Consider the following 11933-nt stretch of genomic DNA (forward strand, 5'->3'; position numbering starts at 1 on the left):
CCGTCTAAAAAAAAAAAAAAAAAAAAGAAGCAGGACTTTGATACGTCAGTTTTAGGTCCTCCATTTGACATTGAAGATAAAATGTACTTGGCATATAATAGTAAGCCTTATTAAGTGGTGAATCAAAGTTAATTTGATTGTTGATGGTGGGTGGTTAGATCAGTGCACAGAAAAAAGGACATAATCACAAATACTGGGGAGTCTACAGTATGGATAGAGTCAAATTTCAAATGTTGTGCAGAAGGGTATAATAAAGTTGTAGCACAGCCCTAAACTTATCAATTTATCACCAGAGAAAAAGATCACAGCTGCTTCCTCCCCTTCTTCCCTGCCTGGCCTCCCAGATCCTTCCCCTGTTACCTCCCACGCCGCAAAAAAAGATCACAGCCACAGCACATCCCAGTCAAATTAAAAAAAAAAAAAAAAAAAAGGTTTGAGGCTGGGCACAGTGGCTCACACCTGTAATCACAGCACTTTGGGAGGCCGAGGTAGTGGATCACCTGAGGTCAGGAGTTCAAGACCAGCCTGGCCAACATGGCTAAACTAAAAAATACAAAAATTAGCCGAGCATGGTGACAGGCACTTGTAATCCCAGCTACTCAGGAGGCTGGGGCAGGGAGAATTGCTTGAACCTAGCAGGTGGAGCTTACAGTGAGCCAAGATTGCACCACTGCACTCCAGCCTGGGCTACAGAGTGAGATTGTCTCTAAAAGAAAAAACAAAGAGAGAGAGAGAGAGAGACTGGGAGGAAGAATCTTTTACCTGATGTTTCTGTCCTAACTATGGAAACAATAGGTTGGTTCCCTCAGAAACTTTTGCTGTTAACTATCTGTTAATGTAATCAGTTGCCTGTGAAAACCTTAATGAAAAGATCCAATATATAGAGATCCAAGGTAAGCGCCCTTGAATCCCACCAGAAACTACATTTCAGGCTTCACTTGTAATCCTTTTTCCTCACGTCTCTGCCAACAATTTCCACCTTGGCTTGTGCTATTTATGTCCTTTGCTTTCTATACAATTCTAAAGAATTTTTATGTGACAAAGAAATTAGGCATTGAAAAGATTGAGATTTAAGTTCTTATTAAATTTAGACAATGCATTGATCATGTGATCAGAGACTGTGTTTGCAAAGAAATAAAGCAATATATTTTGCTGAGCCATGAGAAAATAGATTAAGGGGCAGTAAGAAGCAACTTTTTTTTTTTTTTTAACCCTTCACCAGTTCAAGAGTCAAAAATTTTGTATTGTTTCTTTACTTTCAGGGGGAAACATTTTTGTTCTTTTTAGTTTTACATACCGTAGAAAAGTATACACATAATCATACATAATCATCTGTAAAAATTGATTTTGTAATGGGATTAATCGGCAAAGAGGGCTGAGCACAGTGGCTCATGCCTGTAATCCCAGGACTTTGGGAGGCAAAGGCGAGCGGATCACCTGAGTTCCGGAGGTCGAGATCAACCAGATTAACATGGAGAAACCCCGTCTCTACTAAAAATACAAAAAAATTAGCCGGGCGTGGTGGGCATGCCTGTAATCCCAGTGACTCGGGAGGCTGAGGCAGAAGAATTGATTGAACCCAGGAGGTGGAGGTTGCGGTGAGCTAAGATTGCACCATTGCACTCCAGCCTGGACAACAAGAGTGAACTTCGTCACAAAATGAATAAAAATAAAAAGACAAATAAATAAAATTCCTCATGCTCAACTGATGGTTCAAGGAAGCAGATAGATCCCCAGAAGATCAATTTTTTCTGAAAACAGGAGATTCCAGTCTACTTGAGTCTCCATAAGGAAGTCGCCTCTGCTTTAACACTTAGAAAAAACACTTACAAAACCCTTCATTTTTTCCCCTTTCCTCTTCCTTTTTTCTTTTTTTTTGAGACAGGGTCTCGCTTTATTGCCCAGCCTAGAGTGCAGTGGCACAATCACAGCTCACTGCAGCCCTGAACTTCTGGGCTCAAGTGATTCTCCAGCCTCAGCTTCCTGAGTAGCTAGGACTAAAGGCATGCCCAGGCAATTTTTTACTTTTTGTAGAGATGGAGTCTGTGTTGTCCAGGCTGGTTTTGAACTCCGACTCCTGGACTCAAGTGATCCTTCCACATTGGCCTCCCAGAGTGCTGGGATTGTAGACATGAGCCACCAGGCCTAGCTTCCAACTGCTTATTTTTCTATTGCTATTTCCTTGTTCCCATCTTGTAAAACGCACTGCTTTACTATTGCCTAGTGGGAATTTTCTTTCTAATGTATAGAATGAAGGCTGCCCCTCTTCTGGAATTGTGATTAAAAGTTAATTAGGGGCCAGGCGCGGTGGCTCAAGCCTGTAATCCCAGTACTTTGGGAGGCCGAGGCGGGTGGATCACGAGGTCAAGAGATCGAGACCATCCTGGTCAACATGGTGAAACCCCGTCTCTACTAAAAATACAAAAAATTAGCTGGGCATGGTGGCGCGTGCCTGTAATCCCAGCTACTCAGGAGGCTGAGGCAGGAGAATTGCCTGAACCCAGGAGGCGGAGGTTGTGGTGAGCCGAGATCGCGCCATTGCACTCCAGCCTGGGTAACAAGAGTGAAACTCCGTCTCAAAAAAAAAAATAAATAAATAAAAAATAAAAGTTAATTAGATCTATAATTAAATTTGTTGTAATTTTGTCTTCTGACAGATATTTTTTTCTTTTTTTTTTTTTTTTGACGCTCTGTCGCCAGGCTGGAGTGCAGTGGCATGATCTCAGCTCACTGCAACCTCCGACTCCCGGGTTCAAGCGATTCTCCTGCCTCAACCTCCCGAGTAGCTGGGACTACAGGCACCTGCCACAACGCCCAGCTAATTTTTGTAATTTTAGCAGAGACGAGATTTCACCATATTGGCCAGTATGGTCTCAAACTCCTGACCTTGTGACCTGCCTGCCTTGGCCTCCCAAAGCGCTGGGATTACAGGCGTAAGCCACCACCTCTGGCCCTTTTGACAGATTTTTCTTTTTGTTTTTTTTGATGGGGGAGGGATGGAGTTTTGCTCTTGTTGCCCAGGCTGGAGTGCAATGGTATGATCTTGGCTCACCACAACCTCCACCTCCCGGGTTCAAGCGATTCTCCTGTCTCAGCCTCCTGAGTAGCTGGGATTATAGCCATGCACCACCAAGTCTGGCTAATTTTATATTTTTAGTAGAGAAGGGGTTTCACCGTGTTGGCCAGGATGGTCTCAATCTCTTGACCTCATGATCCGCCCACCTCGGCCTCCCAAAGTTCTCTGGATTACAGGCATGAGCCACCGCGCCCAGCTAGGCTATACATTTTTTTTTTCTTCCTTTCTCCAAAGCAGAAATAGGCTATACATTTTTAAGCAGTCATGTATACTACCCCCGCCTCCCAAGTTCAAGCAATTCTCCTGCCTCAGCCTCCCAAGTAGCTGGGACTACAGGCGTGTGCCACCATGCCCAGCTAATTTTTGTATTTTTAGTAGAGACGAGGTTTTACCATGTTGGCCAGGTTGGTCTTGAGCTCCTGACCTCAGGTGATCCACCTGCCTCGGCCCCCTAAAGCGCTGGGATTACAGGCGTGAGCCACAGCGCCCAGTTAGTATGTGTGTCTAACGTAAGAATTATCAAGCAATTATCAAATAGTATTTTAACTGTTTGTATTTTTCCCTACCAAACAGGAAGTGCTTAAGTGCCTGGTTTTTGCCTCAATTTTTGAGCCTAGGGTCTAGCTTAATGCTAAATACATAGCAAATACTCAATTAAAAACAATTTTTTTTCTTTTTGGAGGGAGAGAGGACAGAAAAAAAGGAAAGAAGGGGAAAACGAAGGAAGGAAAAAGAGAGAGAAGGAAGAAGTCCACTGAGAATAGGAACTTTATAAATGAACCAGTAAATTTCTCATTTAAATAATTTAAACCTGATTTAAAGCATAAATATTATGTATAAACATCTTAAAAATAGCATAGGAATGCTGCGCAATTGTTTTACTATAAAAACTTTAGGGCCAGCTGCGGTGGCTCACACCTGTAATCCCTGCACTTTGGGAGGCAGAGGCAGGTGGATCATCTGAAGTCAGGAGTTTAAGACTGGCCTGATCAACATGGTGAAACTCTGCCTCTAGTAGAAATACAAAAAATAACTGGGCATAGTGGCGGGTGCCTGTAATCTCAGCTACTCAGGAGGCTGAGGCAGGAGAATTGCTTGAACCCCGGAGACAGAGGTTGCAGTGAGCTGAGTGCCATTGCACTCCAGCCTGGGCGACAAGAGCAAAACTCTGCCTCAACAAAAAAGGAAATTTCAAAAGGTAGTTTACAACATTCAAATATTACTTCAAATAGTTTCATGTCCTCCAGACTACATATTCCAAAATGAAGCTGGGAGTGGTGGCTCACACCTGTAATCCCAGCACTTTAGGAGTCTGGGGCAGGCAGATCACTCGTAGCTAGGACTTTGAGACCCGCCTGGCCAACATGGTGAAACCCTGTCTCTACTAAAAATACAAAAATTAGCTGGGTGTGGTGGCGCATGCCTGTCGTCCTAGCTACAAGAGAATCACTTAAACCCGGGAGGCGAAGGTTGCATAGAGCCGAGATCTTGCCACTGCACTCCAGCCTGGGTGACAGAGTGAGATTCCATCTCAAAAAAAAAAAAAAAAAAAAAAAATTGTACTTCTCATAATACATTATATTAATGTTCTCAAAGTGGGGTCCCTGGACCAGCAACATCCGCATCACTTGGGAATTTGTTAGAAATGGAAATTATCCTGTCCCTCTCTAGCTCTCTTGAATCAGAAACTCTGAGGGCGGGGTCTATCATTCTGTTTTGATAAGTACTACAGGAGATTCAGATGCCACTCAAAAGTTTGAGAACCACCAAAGTTAGTGCTAACGAATGAATGAAGAAGCACCACTCAAATTCAAATTTTCATACTGTTAGACAAAAAAGATTAAACTTAAATTTTTTTTTCTCACTATTAAAGTCCCCCATCACAGAACTTTTAGAATATATAGAAATTTAAAAACAACAGATGGAGGAAAAAAATCTTAAACTTTCATTTAGTCATAGACTACTTGGTTTCCTCTTGTTACAGCCTCCACCCCCCAAATTATCCCCCACCTAAATTGTCCATTTTTTTTTTTTTAAGGTGTAATGTCTCTCAGAGTTTTTAAGTTCTGTTCGTGGCAGCTTTCCAAAATCTTTCTCTAAAGTATCAGGAGGACATTATGTCAGTAAGAGCACAGATCTGAAATCTGGCAAACATCCATTTCATTCCGACTCAGTCACTGAGTGACTAAAGTCAGTGTGTTTCAGCGTCTTTGAGCCTTGTTCTTTATCTGTAAACCCAAATCCTACCAGGGCTAACAGCGATTATGTCAGGAAAGCACTGATTCCAACGTCAGGCGCGGCTGGCACTTTGCGAAGACCGAGAAACCGCAGCAAAGAATGCGGAAATGAGTAGTAGGTGAAGCACCTGATTGCCTAAACCAGTCGCTTCTTTCCTCCAGCACTCAAAGATCAACCTTAACTCCTTCCAAGGATTCGTGGGGAAAATTCGCCCCGAGGGACCGGGGACACGCATATTTTAAAAAGGTCTCCCAATGTGATTCCACGGGCTCACAGGGAAAAAAACACGTGAACTGACGGAACGTGCCTCTATCCTCTGCGAGGTCCCTTTAAGAACCTCGCTCTGTTGCCTTTCTCCCGCCCGCTCCTGGGCGGAGGCGGAAGCGGAAGTGGCGAAGGAAGTGTCTGTCTCCAAGATGGCGGCCGCCTGGCCCTCCGGTTCGTGTGCTCCGGAGGCCGTGACTGTCAGACTCTTCGGTGTCCTGTGGTTCATCTCAGTCACCACAGGACCCTGGGGGGCTGTTGCCACCTCTGCCGGGGGCGAGGAGTCGCTTAAGTGCGAGGACCTCAAAGTGGGACAATATCCTCTGTGGGGAACACCCCCCATGGAGGCGAGGTAGAGTTGGGGTCGCAGGTGGGTCGCTGCCCTCAGCACGGGCTAGGGCTGTAGTGAATGAAAACGGTAACTTGCTCTGTGGCTTCTGAAGACCGAGAGATCCCTGAAGGTGAACAGAGTTGTGGAGATGGAAGGGCCAGAGGCCAACGTTTGTGATTTCTTTATGATTTTACTAGTCACTGGCGCTTCCTCTTCGATCCAGTTTTTTTTCTTTTTTATCAGTGTGCTTACTTGTTCAATAAAACATGTAGATGAAGTATGCCAGGCCCCATTCTAGACACAAGTAATACAAGGATTGATAGTCTCTACCTTGGAAATGTTTGCCAACTCTTCCCAGGGGGAAGACAAATAATTAGTAACAATCTAGCCAATGTGTGTTGCCCATTTATCGTTAACTTCATATGTATTACCTCATATCATCTTCAAACTTCATGAGATGCTAGACTGCCAGTGCACAGGTTTCTGTTTTCTTTTTCTTTTTTTGAGACAGGGTCTCACTCTGTCACCGAGGCTGGGGTACAGTGCCGCCATCGCAACTCACTGCAACCTCCGTCTCCTGGGTTCAAGCAATTCTCCTGCCTCAGCTTCCATGAGTAGCTGGGACTACAGGCATGCACCACCACACCTGGCTAATTTTTGTGTTTTTATTTTATTTTATTTTATTTTTTGAGATGGAGTTTTGCTTTTGTTGCCCAGGCTGGAGCCCAATGGCAGATCTTGGCTAACTGTAACCTTCCCTTCCCTGGTTCAAGTGATTCTCCTGCCTAAGCCTCCCGAATAGCTGGGATTCCAGGCATGAACCACCATGCCAGGCTAATTTTGTATTTTTAGTAGAGACGGGGTTTCTTCATGTTGGTCAGGTTGGTCTCGAACTCCCGACCTCAGGTGATCCGCTGGCCTCAGCCTCCCAAAGTGCTGGAATTACAGGCGTGAGCCACTGTGCCCGGCTAGTTTTTGTATTTTTAGTAGAGATTGGGATTACGCCATGTTGGCCAGTCTGGCCTTGAACTCCTGGTCTCAAGCAATGTGCAGCCCCCTTGGCATGAGCTACTACCCCGGGCCTCAGTGGACAAATTTCTGTTGTGCTTTGTAACCTTTGGTGACTTATTCGAACTCTATTTTCTCATGAGTGAAAATGTGACTATGGCACAAATTTAAAGGTTTATTGTAATGTTTATGTATTAGTATATTATTTGTAGAGACAGACGTCTCATTATCTTGCCCAGGCTATTCTTCCCAAACTCCTGGGCTCCAGTGATCCTCCTGCCTCAGGTATTATTTAGCAATACTAAAATATATTTGTACATATGCTTATTGACTTGGACAAACTAGCAACCTCTATGCACATGTGAATATCAACATGAGTATATAATATGAATAGTAAAGGCATGATAATGTGTTGTGTTGGAATGTAGTCCATATTTCCTTAACTTTTTTTTAACATATATTTGTAAAGATCCAAAAATAAATGAAGCTACGCAAGAACCAGTTAACTGTACAAACTACACAGCTCATGGTAAGACTTCCAGAAATGTGTCTTTAAAAATAATTTTAAAAACATTATTTCATAGGTTAATGTAGGATCATTAAAAGTAATTAATAGGCCGGGTGCGGTGGCTCACGCTTGTAATCCTAGCACTTTGGGAGGCCGAAGTGGGTGGATCACCTGAGGTCAGGAGTTCAAGACCAGCCTGGCCATCATGGTGAAACCCTATCTTAAAAAGTAAAAAAAATAAAATAATAATAATAAAAATAAAGGTAATTAATAAATGCATTTTTTCCAAGTTATAACATTATTTAGTTTCTGGAGTAACTTAAAATTGGAGAACCAGCTAAGGGTTGTCAGTATTTGATTAAAAAAAGCATCTTCTGAAATGGTGAAATTTCACCATATAAACAGTAATAGGGCTGGGTATGGATGTTCTCAGATTCAGTTAGGCAAGTGTACTTATATTTTATATACTTTATTTTCCCCAAATGAATAAGCGTATCATTCCCTCATATAGAAAGCCTTCCTTTTATTTTCCTTTAGCTCTCTACTTGCATCATCTGTGAATACTTACCTAATAGTTCTTGGCTAATGCTGTAATACCTAGAAGTCCTTTATGCTTCCCAGCAATTTCATCACTTTCGTTTATATCACTTTGGTAAATGCCATTTATATTACTGTGATTATATTACTTTGGTTTATATTTGATTTGTGGTGTGTGTTTGTGTGTGCGTATTTAACATTCAGTTGGCACCAAAATGATTTTGTATACGTTTATAAACTTGTTTATTAATAATTCTCAAGTGGATTCAACATTTTTTTCCAGAAGACACCTAACTGGAGGGCAGGAGGGCAGACTTCTTTTGGAGGAGAAATTCTTTTTAGTTGTATAATTTCCTTTGAAATCCCCATATCTACAAAAAAACCCTCCAGGCTAGAAAAATGCTTTTTTTTTTTTTTTTTGAGATGGCTGGCTGCCTGCTTCCTAGTTTGAAGTGAGATGCTTGAGTTACAATAGTATTGACAGATTTCTAGCATCTTTCATATGAGTGATTGAAACAACTACTTGAGAACTCTATGTGTTAAGTCTGTTCTCTGTGTTCTGAAAGCTGCGACATAAAAGACTTCAGAGTGTAAAACAGGCAAATCAGAGCATATTTATAAGTTAACTACAAAGGGAAGGATTACTTACAAAGTTCCTTTTAATGGCTGGGTGCTGTGGCTTATGCCTGTAATCCCAGCACTTTGGGTGGTTGAGGCAGGTAGATCACAAGGTCAGGAGTTCGAGACCAACCTGGCCAACTTGGTGAAACCCTGTTTCTACTAAATAGACAAAAATTAATCAGGCGCAGTGGTGGGTGCCTGTAATCTTAGCTACTCGGGAGGCTGAGACGGGAGAATCACTTGAACCCAGGAGATAGAGGTTGCGGTGAGCTGAGATCACACCACTGCACTCCAGCCTGGGTGATGGAGCAAGAGTCCATCTCTGTCTCGAGAGGGAAAAAAAAAAGTTCTTTTAAATGTAATATATCTAAATAAAATAAATGTGTACATACTAAGCAATATCTCCTATATAAGGCATATATTATCTTACTACTTTTCTTTCCAGGACAAGGTCTCATCATGTCACCCAGGCTGGAGTGCAGTGGCGCCATCTCAGCTCACTGCAACATCTGCCTCCCAGGATCAAGTGATCATCCCACCTCAGCCTCTGGAGTAGCTGGGACTACAGGCATGCACCACCATGCCCAGCTAATTTTCTTTCTTCTTCTTCTTCTTTTTTTTTTTTTTTCTATTTCTGATAGAGAAAAGGTTTCGCCATGTTGCTTAGGCTGGTCTCAAACTCCTGGGCTCAAGCAGTCTGCTTGCCTGGGCCTCCCAAAGTGCTGGGTTTATAGGGATGAGCCACCAGGACTGGCTTCCCGACCTTTTTTTGGTTGTTGTTAATTGTAGAGATGAGGGTCTCCCTAAATTGCCTATCCTGGTCTTGAACTCCATAGGCTGAAGCAGGCCTCTTGCTTTGGTTTCCTAAAGTGGTGGGATGACAGGCATGAGCCATCGTGCCCAGCTAACTGCCTTTTTTAAAACACACAAAAGCTCGTAGGTTAGCTGTGGTGAATCAATTCTACGTCCTGATCAGAGAAGGATATCAAAATAACTCTTGAAACATGTTGGCCGGGCGCGGTGGCTCAAGCCTGTAATCCCAGCACTTTGGGAGGCCGAGGCGGGTGGATCACGAGGTCAAGAGATTGAGACCATCCTGGTCAACATGGTGAAACCCCGTCTCTACTAAAAATACAAAAAAATTAGCTGGGCATGGTGGTGCGTGCCTGTAATCCCGGCTACTCAGGAGGCTGAGGCAGGAGAATTGCCTGAACCCAGGAGGCGGAGGTTGCGGTGAGCCGAGATCGCGCCATTGCACTCCAGCCTGGGTAACAAGAGTGAAACTCCGTCTCAAAAAAAAAAAAAAAAAAAGAAAAAAGAAAAAAAAAGAAACATGCTTTTTGGTTCTAATATAGGAGAAAAATATTAAGAGTTGTGAAAAGTGTGAGTTAAGTGATCTCTCTCTTTTTCTAGCCAAAATTATTTTTCCTTTGTTTTTTTTTCACTGAGTATGTGAAGAACTATTGTGAAATTCTCAAACTATGTTTACCTTTTTTTTTTTTTTGGAGACAGAGTCTTGCTCTGTTGCTCAGGTGGGAGTGCAGTGGTGTGATCTTAGCTCACTGCCACCTCTGCCTCCTGGGTTGAAATGATTCTCCTGCCTCTGCCTCCCAAGTAGCTGGGATTACAGGCATGCACCACCATGCCCAGCTAATTTTTGTATTTTTAGTAGAGATGGGGTTTCATCATGTTGGCCAGGGTGGCCTTGAAGTCCTGACCTCAGGTGATCCACCTGCCTCGCCCTCCTAAAGTGCTGGGATTACAGGTGTGAGCCACTGTGCCCAACCTAATTTTCTTTTTCTTTTTTATTGAGACAGGATCTTGCTTTGTCACCCAGGCTAGACTGCAGTGGCACTGTCTTGGCTCACTGCAAACTCCACTTCCCAGGCTCAGGCGATCATCCTGCCTCAGCCTCCTGAATAGTTGGGACTACAGGCACATGCCACTATGCCTGGCTAATTTTTTGTATTTTCTTTTTGGGGGTGGGTAGAGGTGGGGTGTTGCCATGTTACCCAGGCTGGTCTGGAACTTCTGGCCTCAAGTGATCCACGTGCCTTGGCTTTCCAAAGTGCTGGGATTACAGGCATGAGCCACCACACCTGGCTGTTAATTTTCATAAAGTAATGTTTGGGTAGGGATAAATGTGAGCAGTGTTTTACAGAGGGGATTTTGGGGCTAGTGAGTAAAAATTGGGACAAAAGGCGATGGAAATTCAGCAACGACAATAAATTGATGTGATCTTAAAATGGTTCCTGGTTAGCTCAATATCATTTAACAAGCACATTTTTTTGTTGAGAAAGTATTTATTTGTAATGAATAATTTAAAACTAAATTTACTTTAATTATTGAATGAAGACAATTTATATTAAAAATATTGTTTATTGATTGAGAATTTATTTATATTTATTTATTAAGAAATTATTATGTGGCAAGTATCTGCTAGGTGGTATAGGTGATATACAAAGGAAGACATAATCTTGGCCCTCAAGAAGTGTTCTGTCAGCCAAGTGAGGTGGCTCAGGCCTGTAATCCCAGCACTTTGGGAGACTGAGGCAGGCGGATCACCTGCGGTCGGGAGTTTGAGACCAGCCTAGACAACATGGTGAAATCCTGTCTCTACTGAAAATACAAAAATTAGCCAGTCATGGCGGCACACACCTGTAGTCCCAGCTACTCAGGAGGCTGAGGCAGGAGATTCGTTTGAACCCGGGAGGCAGAGGATGCAGTGAGCTGAGATTGCACCACTGCCCTCCAGCCTGGGCGACAGAGCCAGACTCTCTAAAAAAAAAAGTGTTCTGTCTAGGTTATATACACATATATCAGCCAGTGTTTTCAATTTTTCTATCACTGAAATGCAAAAAACATACTTAGGTTTTACCTCCAGAAAATTTTGTTATGGTCCTTTGACAGAAGTCTTCTTTATTTTCTTAAGTTTGTATTAAAATATAGTATATTGGCAGGGCATGGTGGCTCACGCCTATAATCCCAGCACTTTGGGAGGCTGAGGTGGGTGGATCACCTGAGGTCAGGAGTTGGAGACCAGCGTGACCAACATGGTGAAACCCTGTTTCTAAAATAAAAAAAATTTTAAAAAAATTAAAAATATATTATATTTACAGAAAAGTGTATGTAAGTATAATTCAAATGATTTTCACAAACAACAGACCTGTAAATGTTTCCAGATCAAGAAACAACATGATCAACATGCCAGAAGCCCTCTTCATAGTCTTTTATAGTCGCTATTTTGCCTCAGTGGGTAACCACTATTTATTCTAACTTCTGACTGAATTCATGTTGCAAAATGTATATTGTTTTTTTTTTTTTTTTTTCCCATTTATTTTTTTTCATTT

The 11933-nt window shown here is 42.6% G+C and overlaps 1 protein-coding gene across 1 annotated transcript in view; it reads left to right on the forward strand.

The window, feature by feature from the left end:
• Positions 1-5431: 5431 nt before the first annotated feature.
• Positions 5432-11933, forward strand: part of TM2D1 (TM2 domain containing 1) — a 49795-nt gene continuing 43293 nt past the window's right edge. Inside the window, exons 1-2 of the mRNA XM_032296830.1 lie at positions 5432-5894; positions 7373-7446. Of these exons, the coding sequence (XP_032152721.1) occupies positions 5731-5894; positions 7373-7446 (238 nt within the window). The 5' untranslated portion in view covers positions 5432-5730. The remainder of the gene's footprint in view (positions 5895-7372; positions 7447-11933) is intronic.

This window comes from Sapajus apella, unplaced genomic scaffold, assembly GCF_009761245.1.
Source record: "Sapajus apella isolate SASKATOON/1434 unplaced genomic scaffold, GSC_monkey_1.0 scaffold36, whole genome shotgun sequence".
Lineage (NCBI taxonomy): Eukaryota > Metazoa > Chordata > Mammalia > Primates > Cebidae > Sapajus > Sapajus apella.